Source organism: Lemur catta, chromosome X (assembly GCF_020740605.2).
Source record: "Lemur catta isolate mLemCat1 chromosome X, mLemCat1.pri, whole genome shotgun sequence".
In the NCBI taxonomy this organism is placed as follows: domain Eukaryota; kingdom Metazoa; phylum Chordata; class Mammalia; order Primates; family Lemuridae; genus Lemur; species Lemur catta.
The window spans coordinates 35,471,037-35,490,237 of record NC_059155.1 but is presented as its reverse complement, the minus strand read 5'-3'; the positions used below and the strand labels follow the sequence as shown (position 1 = coordinate 35,490,237).

Sequence of the window (19,201 nt, the reverse complement as noted above, 5' to 3'; positions counted from 1 at the left end):
TGTATAGATCATGATAGGTCAGATTTCACAATATAACCAATTTCTTATTTATAATAATCTGCCATAATATTCATAAGATAACTCACTTAAACTAAGAATTTAAGATTTCTCTGATGTTCATTGTACCACTTTCCCCTCAAAGCTAGAATATTAGTTTTAGTAGAAGGGAGAAATTATAAGTTTATGTTTTAAACTCTGAAGAAAAATTTTTAAAAAAAATTTTAAACCCTTAATTAGGATTTAGAAATGGAGTTAGGTTTTGAAGTAAAAGATTCTTTTCCATTAGTTGTTTCTGTGATCTACTTGAATTGTGTAATGTGAATTGTTAGTCTGGAAGAAAATACCTCCGTACCGAATTCTCATGCACTAAAAGAAAATTGGGTTTTAAGGAACTATAATTGTATTTTATTCAGTTTTTCTCTTGAAAGGCCAGCTGCCATAAAAGAATTGCTAGTAATTTCTTATCTTATTGCATTGATCTGTTCAGAAATCAGAAATGGACAAACAGACCTCAAACTCTATTACCAAGAAGTGCCCATCTTCGTACATACCATGTTATAAATGGTCATCGTCTCCTGCAAGCGGGTGTCGTCCACCTTCTCCTATTAGTACTAAGTAAGTAGCTTATTTGCACTGTTCTTGATGGGCATTATACAGGACTAATTCCATGTCAGTGTTTCATGAGTGAAACAACACACAAAAAAACTTTAAAATGTATTTACTTTTTAGAAAAAATCCCAGATTATAATATCATTATCTCAAAATGTCAAGACATTATATTTCATGAAATTGTACATTCAAAATAAATTAGCAAACATGTATTACTTTTTCTCAGCAGGCAAATCCAAAAGAACCGACCCCCGTCACCTTCATCCGTTGTTTCAAAACAATCATCACAGCCTTCTCTTTCTAATAAAATAATACATGTTCAGCGTACCCCAGTTGTGCAAAATACATTGGGTACCATCAAAAAAAAGAGAGAAGCAGTTTCTAAAACCACTAACAAATGTGAACCTTCGAGCCAAAGACATATGATCTATGAAGGTAAGTTCTTTCACTAAGAAGTTTATTTTAGCAACACAGAAAATCTTAAGATAGTTTGGGAATGGTCAATTTCATTTTATTCCCCAATTGAGAGAACTTTAGGGAGTGATCTTTCTTTTCGATACAAAATTTAACCACTCATTGGTATATTGGACTGTATCTCCTCTGTTTGCTTGTCCTTGTCAGAGCTTCTTCCCTACTCCTTTGTTTTGGAAAGTCCATTTTTGAAACCACTGTTAAAGTACAGGTTGGATGAGAGAGTTAGTCTAGGTCTTTGCTGCAATCCCTTACAACTCTGATATTAAATAGTTCTTGTAGAAAGCACATCTAACCATTCGTGGATGAGCAGATTTTCCTCAGGAGGTTTAGGTCCATTTCCATGCTACAAAGTGGTATGCCTTGGTTTGTGTAGTATTTCTGAAAAAGTGCTGTGTTGTTATTTTGCCTGCCACATGCATTCTTTTTTATTATGTGTCACATTCTTAGTACCCATGGATGTTGCTTTTTTAAGGAATTCCAATGTGAATTCTTTGCTACAGAAACCACCATTTCATTATTAATTATTTATTCCTGATATGTCTTAAAATTCTCATTTTCATATGTGATTTATTTAAAATAAATTAGTTACATAGACTAAAATATTATATGCATCCACATAGTCATCTTATTTTACTCATAGTCTTGGGTTTTTTGTTATCTATTTAGCCACTTTATGATCAACCAAATGTATATACTATTATCAAAGCTTAGGTAAGCAGAAATTATATAGTAAAAATGATGCACAAATCTCAAAATGTATGCCAGATGTTTTTTTGTTTAGTTGAGTATCTGAGATACTTGTACCCTTCATTTGGACTAAGTGTAATCTCATCTTCCTCTATATTCAGTATATCTTACTCTTTTCCCATGGGATCAATTGATGCAGTTATCTCAAAACAGCTAAAAACAAAAGAAAAGTACCTTGTTTCATTTCGGAACAAGTAGTTGTTAAAAAGAAACAAAATGCTACTTCTATTGTTAGGGGGACAATTAGAACAAAATCTGTTACACAATCACCTATAGTTTGCTTGTGATTTACAAGTTTTGGCCTACACACGTATTATTTGGTTTTTTAATGTTTTGGATTACATTACACTTCCTTGTTGGACTGAGAGACAATAAGTTCCGTAAACTAATTGTTATACACATTTATTTAAACTAGAGTCTGGTAATAAAAATACAGCAGGGACCATGAATGCCGAGGAGGCAACAAAAATTTTGGCAGAAAGACGCCGCCTCGTTCGAGAACAAAGAGAAAAAGAGGAAGAAGAAAGACTCCGGCAAGAAATGGAGCCAAGGTCAGTACAAAGTCAGCCTTCCTATACCATAAATCTTGGCTGGGCCCCAAATTTTGGAAGTCAAAATTTTACCCTCAAGTTATAAAATTCTCAAAGAGTAACTGACTTTTTTCTTCAGTGAGGATCAGAAATTCCTCAGTGCCATCTAAACAAGTAAGGAAAGTATTAGGAAGCATTTCAAGCCCTTATAAATGGCTGAGTAGACAGGACCCTGGTATGTAGATGAGTAGTGCAGTCCATTTTAGACTCCATACATCATGTACCATTAAGGTTTGCTAGGAGAACGCATAAAAATCATGTCCAGAGTCCAATCTCTTAGCTGTAGCACCAGAGTGATCACATAAGAACATTTGTTCTTAGTCCCTTTCTTTATAAGAAACTTAAAACTTGAGGATTTTTAAAACTGGAAATTATACTTATTCATATTTTACTTTGAATGCTTTCCAGTGATCTTTGTGACACCTGAGTCAGGCCAGTGAATCTTTGCCGGAAGGATTTCCTGTGGGGAGCAAATCTGACGTACAGTTGTACACATTCAAACTCGGCAGAAGGTTTTTGAAAAAATAAAATACAATAAAATAAAATAATAAAAAAAAAGGTTTCTTGCTCCTCCATCTTGCGGCCTGTTTTATGTTGGGCCCTATAATGTAAACCTCTGTCCACTGGCTGCAAGAAATAGCAACAGTATTGACTTTGCTTTTAAGTATTAAGTGTTCTTTGAAATACAATCACATACTTTTCATATACTTTATATGGGTTTGGGAGAAGGGAGAAGGGGATATTACGAATAGCAAAACACCTATAACTTAAAGAATATTATTCATTACTTCATGTAAACAGAGCTAATTTAGCATTTGAAAGCACTAAATATTGGGGAACCACCAGACCATCCTTTTTTTTTTTTTTTTTTGAGACAGTCTCACTCTGTTGCCTGGCTAGAGTGCCGTGGCGTCAGCCTAGCTCACAGCAACCTCAAACTCCTGGGTTCAAGCCATCCTACTGCCTCAGCCTTTTGAATAGCTGGGACTACAGGAATGCGCCACCATGCCCGGCTAACTTATATATATATATATATATATATATATATATATATATATATATATATATATATATATATATATATATATATGTGTATATATATATATATATATACACACACACATACATATACATACATACACATGCACACGCACACACACATATTTAGTTGTCCATATAATTTCTTTCTGTTTTTAGTAGAGACGGGGGTCTCGCTCTTGCTCAGGCTGGTCTCGAACTCCTGAGCTCAAATGATCCACCGACCTCAGCCTCCCACAGTGCTAGGATTACAGGCGTGAGCCACCACACCCGGCCCAGACCATCCTTTAAATTACCCCATTACTCCCACATGAGATTGAGTGTGAGCACATGTAAATAAGGCCTAAAACAGTTAAGGGATGATTATCTCATATGTGTGCATGTGTATGTTTTTTAAATGCAAACTAGTCCACTCCTTGGTAGAAATCTTTTTCTACTCCTAAGGGTTAATTTCCTCAATTTAAAAAGGGTGGAATTGTGTAAATCCTGTGTGGCAACAACACAGAAAGTGAAGTGAATCTGGTGTAAATATAAATTGTATTACTGTACATAAGCAGTTTCACTATGAAAACTCAATATTGCAAGGTGGATATGGTAGCAAGCAAGATAAGTACTAAGAGTTATGTAAATACTCTCAGTGTCATTAGGGAAATGAAAGATGTAGCAGAGAAAGCAGTTGAAGGCCAAGCAGAAGAGTTCTCAAAACTCGAAGATGAGCAACGACAAAAGGATATTAAAGAGAAGAAAGGATCTCAGGATCAAGAAGACCAAGAAGGACTACTACAGGTTTGGTGGCGTGACACTTTATCAGGGGATGAGAACCAGATCATAAAGTTCAGTTGGAACCCAAAGGAAAAATTTGTGTCTCTGAGAAAGGTGATGGGCAGATAACAGCATTCTCTGGCTGTATTTTTATATTACAGTCTCCCTATTCCCCAATACCACTGCAGGTCATTCTCAGCCACCCTCAGAAAATCCCAGAATGTTTTCCAAGTGAAAGAAGCAGAAAGCAGCAAATTGTAGATTAGCAGTTCTTTAGTTTGAAATCCAAATTGCTTACACAAATTAAACATCTCAGGTCAGTTTTCGTCATCTTGCATTCTGTGCTACCATACATAGCACTCATAACTGCACCCCACACACACAGCCCGACAGATGAGAAGATAAAACATTATGAATACCTCTGGAAGTTTAAAATCATTAAATTAACAAAGAAGAATGTCTCACCCATCTAAATTCAAATCACCAGGTAAATAAATTCCCAAACTGAACTCAGACTATACTCAGTTTGAATTATTACTATAGCCCAATTTATATTCCCAGTTTTAGGTTACATGTCCATAAGTGATTGTATTCACTTGCATTCCTCAGGAAGGTACCTTTAAGAATCCTCCCAGTACTCGTGAGAAATACGAGACTTTTGGCTCCTGTTGCAATGTTAATGGATAAATGCAGTGTCAGTGGAACTCTACAATCACTTATATACTTTAAAGTCAGGTGGTCTGATGTTCATAATGATACATGAAGTCCTGAATCCTCAAGATAACATTTAGCCTAGTTTTGTGTGTTCTAACTAGTGCTTTGAAAACTGATAATCCATGAATGTCATATGTATAGTAACCCTCAATCAAAAAGTTACCTTTTGTTATGCTAGATAACATTTTACCATTGAAGTTTTTAAACTAGTGTTCTCTGATGTAACTCAGATATATTGAGATTTAATGGTACTTGTACACAAATTTCCTAGAAAGGAGACACCAAAGTAAAGGCTCAAGAGGAAGCCGACAAACGCAAGAAGGAATACGAGAGAATTATGTTACAAAATTTACAAGAAAGATTAGAAAGAAAAAAGGTATTTGCTCTCTGTTTTGGGGGATTTGATTCTTTGTTTAAAACAATGTTGGGTATATGATATCAGCGCACGTTTTTGGAAATCACAAATCAGGTACATGCTAGCCCCTGCCTGTTTTTTCACTGTACGTATTTCTTCCTTATCTAAGAATCTGACCTCTCCTACATAGAAGGCTTTCCTTTTAGTGACCATACATACACACCTCTCCCTCATGGATCCTTGATGGTCGTTACAGCAATGCCTCAGGATATCAAACCTCCAGAAACAAAGCTTATTTGAGCATAATCACTCCTATCATGGTGGGGTTTGGTGGAAGTTAGAGTTCCTTCAAAACTGGGATTGAAATTGCCGCAACTGCATGGGAAGGAGTGGAGTGCAGGCCTCTCCAAGAGGCCAAGGTGCAGGCTGTTTGTAATGTGGGGACACACATGAGCTCATCTGGGGGCCTTAAGGCCTCTGTTTGTAGATTGGTCACCCTGAGGCAGCCAGGGAGCTGCGGCTCTGCTCACCTCCAGGGAAAGAAATGTACACAGAGGAGAGAGTTCTTATCCCTCCCTAGAACACATTCCTTCTCTGCTGTCTGTCTTCTCTCTTTAGTAAAAAAATCTCCTGACGGTGGGGTATCATCGAGGTATATTATTTTCATTAACATAGGCTTCAGGAATGGTCTGTTAAGACTAAAATCATATTATAAGCGCTAATTGGTTTCCAGTATTATGTGCTTAGTGTAAGTAATGAATTTCCACATATGCAAAATTAGGAGTGAGATGTTATCATTTGGATGTTTGTGTAATGATAACAAGTACAACTGTCACTTTATAGCTGAAAAAGGGTTCGGAAGAGGGAACCCAACTGCCACCCCAGGCCTTTTGTTGGTTAAGTCTATGGTTTTGGAGCAGTCTTGCCATTGTCCACCTCTGTGACCTCTGGAGATAATCAACTCCTTCAGGACCACTGTTTGGTTTTTAATCTGTTTTCATGTTTGATTTTTTATTTTCCTTTAAATAGAGAATTGAGGAAATTATGAAGCGGACGAGAAAGACAGATGTGAATGCCTCAAAGGTAGTCTCCGTACTCCTACCAGCAGTGTATAAGAATTCCTGCTGCTTCACTTTCTTGCCAACTTTTTCATTTTTGCCAGTCTGGTAGTAATGAGATAAAGAATCACATTTGTATTTCCCTAATTATTAAAAAGGTTGAGCATGTTTTCTTATCCTTACTTAGCTTTCATGTTTTCTCTGTGTGAAGTGCTTCTTTAGGTCTTTTGCTAATCACAAAACTTTTGGGTTGATTTATCTTTTTCTTACTTATTTGTAATTCTTTAAATGTTCTAGATACTGCTGCTTTTTTGATTATGTGTTGCAGATACCTTCTCCCAGTTTATGGCTTGTCTTTTCTTAATGTTGTCTTCTGCTGGATAGAAGCTCCTCGTTTTAATGTTGAATTTATCAGTATTTTCCGATGACTAATGAAGTCGGGCACCTTTTCATATGCTTACTGGCCATTTGGAGATTCACCTTGGTGAAGTACCTTTTCAAGTCATTTGCCCATTTTCCTATTTTGTCTCCTGTCTTTTTCTTACTGATTTGTAGTTGTTACCTACTCTGGTTAGGAATCCTCTGGTTAGGAATACAATATATGTATTGCAGGTTTCTTCTGGCATGCTGTAGTTTGCCTCACACTCTCTTAATGTCTTTTGATGAACTAGAAGTTTATTTTAATGAGCTTAAATTTAATCATTTTTTCCCTTTATGGTGAGTGCTTTTGGGTTCTGTTTCATAATTATGTGTATACCCCAATGTCATGTCTTTTGCTGGAGCACATGTGTTTAAGGCCTTTTTTTTTTTTCCTAGACTCAGTACTTTGTACATTCTATGCTACAAGACTTTTTGCCTTTTTATAATTGCCCAGTTATAGTCACTCATATCAGGAAATAGCATGAGAATTTAGAATAGAAATGTCATTTCTAAAAAGTGCTGGGAGTCACCATCTCAAAGTTCATTCAACTCATGGGCCTGGAAGTTTTACCTCAAGCAGCAGCCGAAAACTTTTTAGGTCTTCACTGATTGGCCCTGCCCTGCCTTAGTGAGGATTCCCAGCAGGCAGAAAATGAATGCCAACCCAACGTTCTAGTCCCTTGGCTCCTGCTCAGGGAAATCTTTCATTCTTGAGTGTCTTTCCTCAGCTGAAAGATGTAACTAGGGCCACCTGTCCCTGTCCCTTGTCGATTCTTGGAGCCAGTTAAAGAGGTTAGATTTTTCACCTTTTAATTGAAATGACGAAAGTTGGTCATCAACCCAGCTTTGAAATCTTACTTCTTTGAAATTTTAAGCCAGAGTGATGGAATATTAGATATAATCATATTTTCTTTTTTAATCGTAGGCTGCACAAACATCTGGCAATGACACATACGAGGCGGATGAAGCTGATGATGAGGATGAGTCTGAAAGTGATGAGGACTCTCTTGATGAAATGTTTCCATCAGGTTTGCTTGCTCCTAGTGTTTTTGTTAGTCAGCCTTTAGGAGCTAAACTCCCTTGGTTCATATCCAGGGGCTTCTCTAGTTCTGAGCTGTGTGGCTTTGGGCAGGTCACTTAACCTCTCTGTGCTCAGTTTTCCCATCTGAAAAAGGTGAAGCTAATGTCTTTCTGGGGTGGACATGAGATTTCAGTGAGATAAATCTGGGTAATGCTAAGCATGGTGCCTGACATGTAATAAACACTCAATAAATACCAACTGCTGCTGCTACTACTTTAAAGGTCATGCTAATAGACTATAGGTGGCAGCTCTTTCTCAGTTGAATGTGAGGATTGCTGGCATTTCATAGTTCAGGAACTCAGAAGGCATCTCTGATTGACCACGGGTGGAATTCCACTTCCCTCCTCAGTAAGAAATATTAAAATTGTGTCATTGACTCCCTTATGAGTAGGAACCACTTTAGAGTAGCAATAATTGGCATTGCAGAAAACACTATCTGTCCATATTTATCGTGCAAGCAGATGTTGAACAGGTAAGTCAGGTCCTGTACTAGGTGCTGGGGATGCAGCCAAGGAGCCATAGCCATAGCCATAGCCAGTGAGAAGACAGACATATGAGTAGATGATGATACTGACATAAGATAATTGGGTTAAAGGAGGTTTGGTCAAAATACAACAAGAACATAGCAATAAGAGCCCCTTGGTCTGCCTGTGGACACAAACTCAGAGGTGGAATTGGCTAAGTGGGTGATTGGGCGGAGGCATGAGAAGCTGGGGCAGCCCTGCCTCTGGCCTATCATTCTTCCCTAGCAAGGGAAAGAGGAAAAGTTCCTTCAGGGTAGCACCTTGGTGCTTTAAGGGCAGGACGAATGAGTGTGTTGGGCAGTGGCCTGGACCCTGACTCAGAAGGGGAAGCACTTTGGGGGCTGCTGGGCCTGCCTCCCTGGAGTACTGCTGCCTGACTCTTCCTGCCTTTAGGAAGGTGTCACCACCCTCCCGGCCCCTGCCATCCTGCCAGGATCACAGCCTTCACTATTTCTTGAATTTGTCGTTGAAACTCCAGTTTTAATTGTGTTCTTTCTTTTTTTCCTAGCCATGCAAAATGGCGGAGATTCACCTACCAAATTCAAAGCCAAGACAATGTCACACAAGCTGGTGTTTCTAGAAGCCACTACTGGCCAGGTTCGTAAAGAGCCAAAAACATACTTTAATGGTGATTTGAAATTCTTCAAACAAAAAAGCATGAAAGACCCTTTGACACAGATGAAAGGTTCAAGGTGAGTCACTCAGTGAAATTATCTAAATAAACTTGGTGGGATTATGATTAGCATTCTTAGAATGCTAAATGATATCATTGATTAAGCTCTTATTTTGTACCAAACACTATGTCAAACACTTAGCAGAAACAAACTCATCCTCACGACAGCTTTGCTAGGTAAGGTTCATCATCCCCATTTTGCAGACTAGGAAACTGAGGTGCAGAGAGGCTTAGGGGCTTTATTTGTCCAACATCACACTACTAAAGGGCAGAGTCCAGATTCAGACCCAGACACATCTGACTCCGAACTGCTTTTGTTCACACTGGTTAATGTTGTGTCATAAAATCAGGGAAGGGGACATTTATTGAGTGACTGCTGTATACCAGGCATTTTATACTGCCCATTTTAATTGTCATTGTAACTCTGAGTTTGATAATAATATCCTCATTGTACATATGGGGAAACAGGGTCAGAAGTTAGGTCAGGAGAGCAGGAAGAGATTCTTGGAAAGGAACGCTGTTTGGGTAATTGCCTGGAAACAGGAGTCTGGAAACAAGGCCCATGGAAACAGGAGTCTGCTAAGAGGCACAGTGATAGTGTGGAAGGAGCACTGGACGTAGAAACCTGCACCAGTTCTCTACACCTTACTGGTTGTATCCTTGATCAACTTGAGTAAGGGACAGGGTTTCTGGAGCCCTGTGTGCTTAGGTACCCCTAGCCCCTGGTGCTTCAGTGGTACCCTAGGCCTTTCTAGAGTATAATTTGAAAACTAGTGTGTTCTGTGATCTCTTAGGTTTCTCTCAGACTTCCTATTCTATGATTCTGAAAGTTTATTTACTTCCAAAGCATTTATTAGAAGCGAATTAAAGGATATACCTTCCTTAGCGAGGTTTGCTGGCACACATCTGTAGTCCCAGTTACTCAGGAGGCTGAGGTAGGAGGATCACTTGAGCCCAGGAGTTTGAGGTTGCTGTGAGCTATGATCACATTACTGCACTCTAGCCCAGGCAATAGAGACACTGTCTCAAAAAAAAGAAAAAAGATAGGGCTTCCTTCAACACTGAGCCTTGGTTTAGGAATAATCGGGATTCTAACCAAAATATCTCTTTCTAGATCATCCACCAAAAGAACCAGACGCACAACAAAAACTGGAAAAGTAAACGGATCCAACAATGCCATAAGATCTTCCTTGAGTTTGAATTCAAATCAGGAGTGGATCTGTGACAAGACGACGGACATCAGAAGTCACCCAGAAACATCTGTATTACATATCTCTCCTGACGGCCACGAATACAATTTGAAGGATTCCATGACATTTTACCAAAGTCCCCGGACACCTTTACGTGACAAGAGAAGAAGCAAACCTGTTTCTACTGATTCGGGTAAGGCCTCAATCCCATCTCCTGTTTGCTTGAAAGGCAGTTGACCTTGAACTTTCCCCTGCTTCTGGTGGTCCCAAGGCAGTCTTTGCACTGTGTGACTTTGGAAGAGAAGGAGAAGACAATGGCGGGTCTACAGGAATGCTGTGGAAGAGTCTTCCATTAAGTTAGTTTTGAGAGAGTAGATGATTCTAAGTTTTATCTCCCACATTTTCTACCAGCTGTAAAAAAAATATATATATATTTTTTAAACTCAGATTCCTCTGAGCTCTCTATCCACCAGCTGTGCTTGACAAACATGCAGATGTTCTTTTAGGGCAGAGGGTTAGGGAGGCCTTTGGAATTAGTCTCAGTGTTTGCAAAACCAAAAGGCCTTTGTTTTTCTTTCCTTGAGAAGCTCTCTTTGAAATTAAGAGAGACAGCTTGGGCCCATTTGGGAGCTGGAGAAGTGGGGGACATTTATAAATACACCAGTGTATCAGCAACTCCAGCGGGGCTACCCAGGGTCCTGGGTGTGCCCCAAAGGAAGGCCAAGGACACATTGCCATGAGACCAGCATCTTCTTTACTAATCTTTCTTTTCTTTTTCCTTCTGTTCAGATATGTAACCTTTCTGAAGCCTAGAAGATTAATACACCTTCCACTCTGGATAGCTTAACCCCCAGGTCCATCTTCCAAAATTTTCCTGCTTCCAACTTGAACCTGGCAAAAGAAATGACTATCAAAAAAAAGGAAAACATCAAAAGATCACCTTGACATATGTCTCATAAGATATTCATATATCTTTTTTTTTTTTTTTTGAGACAGAGTCTCACTCAGTTGCCTGGGCTAGAGTGAGTGCCATGGCGTCAGCCTAGCTCACAGCAACCTCAAACTCCTGGGCTCAAGTAATCCTTCTGCCTCAGCCTCCCGAGTAGCTGGGACTACAGGCATGCACCACCATGCCCGGCTAATTTTTTCTATATATATTTGTAGTTGGCCAGATAATTTCTTTCTATTTTTAGTGGAGACGGGGTCTTGCTCTTGCTCAGGCTGGTCTCAAACTCCTGACCTCGAGCGATCCACCTGCCTCGGCCTCCCAGAGTGCTAGGATTACAGGCGTGAGCCACCGCACCTGGCCGATATTCATATATCTTGTTCTCTTATGTCCACACAAGAGTTCTGAGTAAACATTCATTTTTGTTTTCCCTGAAAAATCACCATTTTCTCTCGTTTTTGTGTTTTCCTGCCAACAGGTATGCTGGAGTGAGTGTGCATCAAGGATGCTTTCCTAAAGTGATAACTGTCAGGTTTCTAAAAGAATCTTATTGAAGGACTAATTCTCTTTCAGTATATATTTGAAATCTTAAAATAATGTGTTTTCTGTTTACCAATGACATTAATTTGAATGACTAAAAACTCACATTTGGTCTCGTAGAGAACGTAAGGGACTCAGGATTGCTCACAAGAGTTATGTCAGATTTTCTTATACAATAATGAAGGTTGTAAAATATAGTAAATTGTATTTTACCATTATATAAGTATATTTTTAACTGCCATCATCTGTGCCAGAAAGTGCAAAGGCACTGATACCCTCAAATGCTGGGGATCTTAGAGCAGTCAGCATCTTTCACGCTTTTTTCTGTATTTCTTTTTGGGAGTTATGTACAAAAACGTGTTATTTTTATTGTGTCCATAAAGCAGTGCTTACATTGTCTCATGGAATATGTTTAATTCCTCTAAGAGTTTAATGTTTTTTTCTGCTGGTGCTCTCTGGTCCTTCAGAGTGTCAAGCTTGAGATATGTAACCAAAATTTACTTGTCTTTCTCTAGCCACTGGCAGCCAGTGAGTACAGGAGCAGTGTTAGTCTTCAGTCCCTGTGATGGGCGCACAGTTGTGCACATGGATACACACACGCACGCGCACCCCCACACACGTACGTGTGCACACAGGGTATATGATTCCGTAAAACTCTAATACAGATTAATTGTCCTAATGCTAATAATGGGTTTTTGGTGTTAAATCGCAAATAGTTTGAAGCAAGCCAGTGTTCCTTTTGGCCACTAGTCTTTTTTTTTTTTTTTTTTTTGATACAGAGTCTCGCTCTGTTGCCCTGGCTAGAGTGCCGTGGCGTCAGCCTAGCTCACAGCAACCTCAGTCTCCTGGGCTCAGCAATCCTACTGTCTCAGCCTCCTGAGTAGCTGGGACTACAGGCATGCGCCACCATGCCCGGATAATTTTTTTCTATATGTATTTTTAGTTGGCCAGATAATTTCTTTCTATTTTTAGTAGAGACGGGGTCTCGCTCTTGCTCAGGCTGGTCTCGAACTCCGGACCTCGAGCGATCCACCCGCCTCGGCGTCCCAGAGTGCTAGGATTACAGGCGTGGGCCACTGCACCCGGCCTGGCCACTAGTCTTGAATTAGTTAAAGGAGATAGTAATTCTTTCTGATTTCCTAGTTCTTTGCTACTCCAAGTTCTGTACCTTTTTATAGATTAGATAGAACAGGTTGCCTTAGGTTTAAAAACTATTTTTATACACTAGCTCTTTCATATAGAGGGCGGAGACAATCATCCTAACAAATGAGTTTCTGATGTTTTTCTGCACAAATGTCACATGTTGAAACTCTCTGTAACAGCTCCACATAAATGTGTGCTATATAAAATAAACTTTGCACATGAAACAAGGTTGTTTTATTATAATAGTAAAAAATGCACTGGTGGTGGTATAAAGGTGACACCAATTGTTAGCCAAGCTGTGAACACAGGCATCCAGCAAGTTCAAAAAATAGTAATCCTCTGATTTCCCTCTTCCTCTAGCTGGTGATTTGGCAGAGATCCACCTCTAGGACAGAAGGATGTGAGTTTTCAAACTCTGGTCTCCTTCCTGCAAGTATTTCAATGCTTGTCACCCTTCCCTCTGGTGGCTCTGACCTGTAGTTGAGGCCATTATCTTTCTTTTTATTGTAGTAAAATTCACGTGACCTAAAAGTGACCATTTTAACTATTTTAAAGTGTACATTCACAAGGTTGTGCAACTATTCCCGCTGTCTAGTTCCAGAACATCTTCCTCACCCTGAAAAGAAACCCTGCACACTTCAAGGCAGTCACTCCTGTTCCCGCCTCCCCCAGGCCTTTTAAACTCCACATTTGGTGCTTGCCTTGGATGAGGAAAACCCACTTGCCTTTTAAAGTCTGGGTGTGCATGCTCAGGCAGTTATTGGGCTCTTTATCCTCATCTCTTAACGACATCACTGTTACTGTGAGTGGCAAAACAAATGTTCTCATCTACCCACAAGTTTAGTTTTCAATCTTAAAACGTGACCTACTCCACTAGGTTTTGTTCTTAGTAAGGCCAGGTCCTTGTTTATCCTCAATCTTTAGGGTCAGGTGTTTATGCGAATGGTGGCAGCCATTACCACAAAGCGAGCATTCTATATACTTTTTTTTTTTGAGTCAGAATCTCACTCTGTTGCCCGGGCTCGAGTGCCATGGCATCAGCCTAGCTCACAGCAACCTCAAACTCCTGGGCTCAAGCAATCCTCCTGCCTCAGCCTCCTGAGTAGCTGGGACTACAGGCATGCGCCACTGTGCCCGGCTAATTTTTTCTATATGTATTTTTAGCTGTCCAACTAATTTGTTTCTATTTTTAGTAGAGACGGGGTCTTGCTCTTGCTCAGGCTGTTCTCGAACTCCTGACCTCGAGCTATCCTCCCACCTCGGCCTCCCAGAGTGCTAGGATTACAGGCGTGAGCCACCACATCCTGCCTCTATATACATTTGAATCAGCACAAGCTAGACACATCCCATTCCTATCAAAGGTGCTACCTCTGTGTGCCGCATCTGAGCTAGGAAATTTTTTTTTTTTTTTTTGAGACAGAGTCTCACTCTGTTGCCCAGGCTAGAGTGAGTGCCGTGGCATCAGCCTAGCTCACAGCAACCTCACACTCCTGGGCTCAAGCGATCCTCCTGCCTCAGCCTCCCGAGTAGCTGGGACTACAGGCATGTGCCACCATGCCTGGCTAATTTTTCTATATATATTTTAGCTGTCCATATAATTTCTTTCTATTTTTAGTAGAGACGGGTCTTGCTCTTGCTCAGGCTGTTCTCGAACTCCTGACCTCGAGCTATCCTCCCGCCTTGGCCTCCCAGAGTGCTAGGATTACAGGCATGAGCCACCGCGCCCGGCCGCTAGGAACTCTTCATTACCAAGTGTGGCACAAGATCCTGTTGATTCATCCATTGGAATTGTGTGGGACCAGGGTGTCCCTGTTTACAACTCCCGGGTGGTAGACACTGACCTAGCCTTTCCCTCCTGCATTGCTCCCCTCAGTTTCCCTTCCTCCCTGGATAGCCTTTTGTGTCCTCTGCCCTGGGGGAAAGGTCCCTGGCCTCTACCAGCAGATTCTGCAGATCAGCACATTTTCTATGCCTGTGTCATAGGGACACTGTGTGGAAAGAAGCTTTTAACAGCTCCAATCCATAAAAAACAATAATGCAGTATGGAATACTGTAAAGAATGCTAGACAGGACTCTGAAGAGCTGAATCCCAGCAGAGAGGGCTACTAGCTTGACGTGTGACTTTGTGCATGTTGTTTTCCCTCTCCGAGCCCTGTTCCTTATATGTCAAATGAGGGGGGGGGCTGTATTACAATCTCTGCGGCCCTTTCCATTCTGAGAGTCCACCGTTCTTGAATGCCACTAACTCACTGGAGCCAGAGCCAGAGGATCAGGAGGCATAAACAGCAGCTAGGGCCAAGGAGCTAGGGCCGAGGAGCCACGGCCTGGAGGCGACTGCCTGTGATATTTTATTTTAATTGCGGTCAATTCCCTGTGTCACTTCCAGTGCCCCTCGCCTCTCTGCTGCCTTGCCGGCCTGGTTGGTTGAAACATGCCCCAGAAGGGCCTCCCTGCCTTTAGTCTCCCATCCCACCAATCCAGTTACAGTGTTTCCAGATGGGTCCTCTCCACCTGTCTCATTTCCCCAGCTGTGTCGTAATAACTATGGTTGTGTCTACACTTAAGATTCGAAGGGTACTTTATAGGCATCATTTCAAGCGTTCACAACAACCTTACGAGGTACGGGTATTCACTTAAATCTACGAGGACATTGAGATTTGTGGAGATTGGCGTCTGTTCCAGGTCATACAACCAGAAAGAAGCAGACCTGATATTCAAACCCAAGTCTGTCTAACCCTCAAGCCAACATCTCACACTGCTTTGGGAGTGGACATAGTGTCCTGTGGCTTGCAGGATAGGTCACAGACACCCGAGCACTGTCTTTGGTGCTGAGGATAAAATGTTTGCTAACATTGAGTGCTTTTGCTGGGTGCCGGTCACCCCACTAAGCACTTGTATTATCCACATGGGATTCTGCAAGGTAGGAATTTTAAGTCTCATTTTATAGGTGAAGAAATAAGCTCAGAGTGGTTAAGTAACTGACCCAAGGCCTCATGACTAGAAAGCACCAGAACAGCCAAGATTTGAACCCCAGCAGCCTGGCTCCAGAACCCACCCTGTGAACCACAAGTAGATAAATTCTGGATATCCTGATTCACTTCCTTACGAGGGAGAAAATGTTTCTCTGCTGACAACTTGGTAAGTATTATAGAAATTTATCCTCATTCCTCCTGAGCGTATGGTTGTCAGTCTTAAAATTGTGCATTCAGCAAACACAAGTGCCTTCTAAGTACTGAGCACTGCATGAGTTTCCTTACTGTGATTGATCTGTTTCTATGACAGTGTACTGTCACAAGTGATATGCTAGAGGTGTGCCCAGAGTGTGGCTTGTCACTAATTAGCTGTGTGACCTTAGGCAAGCTCCTTAACCTCTCTGAACTTCTGTTTTCTTTTTTTTTAATTAAGCAAAGCATTTTTAATACAGTAATAAGTCAATAAGAGAACTGAACCAGATTCAGGATTGAAATGATGTGGTCCTTCATGAAGATTTTAAAGCCAGATTTTTCACCTCAACCTCTCCAGTTTGTGACCCTCCAAAATGCCACCTTTTGCATGATTTTCTCCATCAATCCAACAGGAAATATCCGACCTTCCGCTGAATTATGGAAGCACGTTATGCCTGTTTTGTGGTACCTATTTCACTTTGTATTTGAAGATCCAGACAGACAACCTCCATCATTTCACCTAGGTAAAGACCATACCTCAAGCATCTCCAAGTCCTCATTCCCCCAGCCTCTACCTCATGGCGCTCTGCACAGCTCCCTGTGCAGAATAACCAAAGCTTACACACAGTAGACCCTCAAAAATAAAAGTAATGATGATGATAATAAGGTACAAACTAAAGTCGCCCTTGCGGGGAAACATGACTAAGGCCATAGCCAGGGCACAAACCAAACAGCCGGGCAGGAGTCTGCACCCCCTTTCCGAACTCGTAAAACTCCTACGCCCTGGACTCTCTCAGGAGGCCCACGAAGGATGAAGGCAGCCCAGCTCTGCGGCTTTCAGTCCCGGGCCATACCTGGTTCCCGTGTCCCACTCTGCCCTGCCTCGCTGGCCAGCCCGGGGTCCACCAGAAGTTCTGTTTTCTTATCTGAAAAATGGGAACAACAGTGCGGGTGCTGGCAGTGAGGATGGGCTATAGTGTGTGTAGGCCTGTAGGGGCTTGCTCCTTTAAGGGCAGGCATCGCGTGGCAAGCAGTAGCTATGGGTAGACTCCCCACAGGCCTCAGTGTCCTGGGGCAGAAGGTGGTAGAGGCCATCTATTGGGAATATGGACCAAGTGGTGCAGCGGTGGTACCGGGAACTTCAGGCGGTGTGTTTTTTCATCAGCAGAGCTCAGGGCATCAGCTCGGGTTTTTGCAGGCCAAGCAGGGCGGAAGGGCTGAGGGCTAACATGAGTGAAGAAGGGAAAGAACAGTTGAAGTGCTAGAGGCTAGACCCTGGGGCAGATAGGGAGGGAAGTAGGAAGGGGCTGAGAGAAGCAGTTAGAGCAGTCTGTGGACTGGAGGCCAAGGAACTGGCGCGGTGAGAGTAAGAGTTCCAGGAAAGGAAGGAACTTTGCGTAGAGGAGGGCGAGTCTGGCTGCTGAGAGGGCCCAGGGCTCGGCTGAAATGGGGCAAACAGGTGGAGGGCACTGGCCAAAGTCCTCAGTGAAAGGGTGGGGGGAGCCCCTCCATCCCAGGCCCACCCCTCGGGGCTCCTTTCCTTGCTGCAGCCTCAGGAACTCAGCCTGCTTGGGGAGCCCAGGAGCAGAGGGGGCTGCTGCTCTCAATTTCCCAACCACCCCTGTGCCCCGGGGCCCCAAATGACTAGGCTCCTCATAGGTTTAAAGGTCTTAACAGCTAATTTCTTTAGGGAGACACAAACAAGAGGGTGTTCCATGTTCTTAAAAATGCTCATGGTTTTGGCCAGTGCGATGGCTCACGCCTGTAATCCTAGCACTCTGGGAGGCTGAGGAGGGAGGATCGCTCGAGGTCAGGAGTTCGAGACCAGCCTGAGCAAGAGCCAGACCCCGTCTCTACTAAAAATAGAAATGATCTGGACAGCTAAAAATATATATAGAAAAAAACATCAGCCGGGTACAGTGGCACATGCCTGTAGTCCCATATACTCGGGAGGCTGAGGCAGTAGGATCGCTTGAGCCCAGGAGTTTGAGGTTGCTGTGAGCTAGGCTGACGCCATGGCACTCTAGCCCAAGCAACAGAGCGAGACTCTGCCTTAAAAAATAAAATAAAATAAAAAAATTAAAACACCTTAAAAAAAAAGGAGTTTGAGACTAGCCTGAGCAAGAATGAGACCCCATCTCTACTAAAAATAGAAAAAAAATAGCATGCCTGTAGTCCCAGCTACTCGGGAGGCTGAGGCAGGAGGATCGCTTGAGCCCAGGAGTTTGAGGTTGCTGTGAGCGAGGCTGACGCCACGGCACTCACTCTAGCCCGGGCAACAGAGTGAGACTCTGTCTTAAAAAAAAAAAATGCTCATGGTTTCTTGCTTATAGGTTTTGAGTCCCTTCTCAGAAGGCAAATGTTAGCACCAAAAGGGGTTTTTCCCTTTGCTCCTTCTGCCCCCTCCCCACTGTGCCTGTCGCTGACATGTAGTTTGATGAGGTGTCTTTGTGGCTTGTGGACCCTTCCACCAGGAGGAGAGTGCGGCACACACCTGCTGCATTGGGCCTTCTGTGCTGTCTTGACAGGACCACGTGGGCATGAGCCCGTTAGGTGACCTGAGACCATGAGCACCCCAGGTGAACCAAATACCCCAGGGTGTTGTGCTGATCTAGAAGTGCCAGAGCAACTTCCACCTCTGCCCACACCGTCCCCACCCCTCACCCCTAACTGAACTGAAGTACAGGGCCCCAATAAGCCACGTCCACTAGGAGGAGCGAGGGTCTCACTGAGGCCAGAGAACGGGAGCAGCCGCAGGTGAGGACACGGTAGTGTCCAGCCTGGACCCTGGGGCTCCAGAGGGCACCACAGGAAGGGCCAGTGAGGAGGCGCCCAACCAAACGGGCCGAAATGGCTTCTCAGTGACACGCTTCGTCTGGGATTCTCTCCCCAGCCCCCACCATCCTGCCCAAAGAAAATCAATTCATCCCTTTCCAGCGATGTGAAAACCCAGGAAGTGCTATTTTGGGCCAGAGTAGTTTCCGAGTTTTTTTTTTTTTCCTTTAACTGGACCAAAAGGTTTTACAGGTTTGGTTTGTTTGTAATTCCTATGCTCCATGCAATTGCACTGGGCTGAGTATATTCTTAAAGGAAAAAAGTCACTCAGTTTTCTGGATTAGTACTATTACCCTTATAGTGATTGCGCCGGGCAGAATTAAAAGACAGGAGGCAAA

The 19,201-nt window shown here is 42.3% G+C and overlaps 1 protein-coding gene across 2 annotated transcripts in view; it reads left to right on the top strand.

Annotated features, from left to right (window-relative positions):
• The window catches only part of MAP7D3 (MAP7 domain containing 3), a 29,303-nt gene extending 18,089 nt beyond the window's left edge, over nt 1-11,214 (top strand). For both annotated transcript variants that reach the window (XM_045538836.1, XM_045538835.1), the window contains exons 10-19: nt 488-615; nt 836-1,044; nt 2,246-2,381; nt 4,097-4,244; nt 5,206-5,310; nt 6,319-6,372; nt 7,693-7,795; nt 8,881-9,064; nt 10,160-10,428; nt 11,025-11,214. In XM_045538836.1, coding sequence (XP_045394792.1) covers nt 488-615; nt 836-1,044; nt 2,246-2,381; nt 4,097-4,244; nt 5,206-5,310; nt 6,319-6,372; nt 7,693-7,795; nt 8,881-9,064; nt 10,160-10,428; nt 11,025-11,032 — 1,344 coding nt within the window. In that variant the 3' untranslated portion in view covers nt 11,033-11,214. The remainder of the gene's footprint in view (nt 1-487; nt 616-835; nt 1,045-2,245; nt 2,382-4,096; nt 4,245-5,205; nt 5,311-6,318; nt 6,373-7,692; nt 7,796-8,880; nt 9,065-10,159; nt 10,429-11,024) is intronic.
• Nucleotides 11,215-19,201: the final 7,987 nt, after the last annotated feature.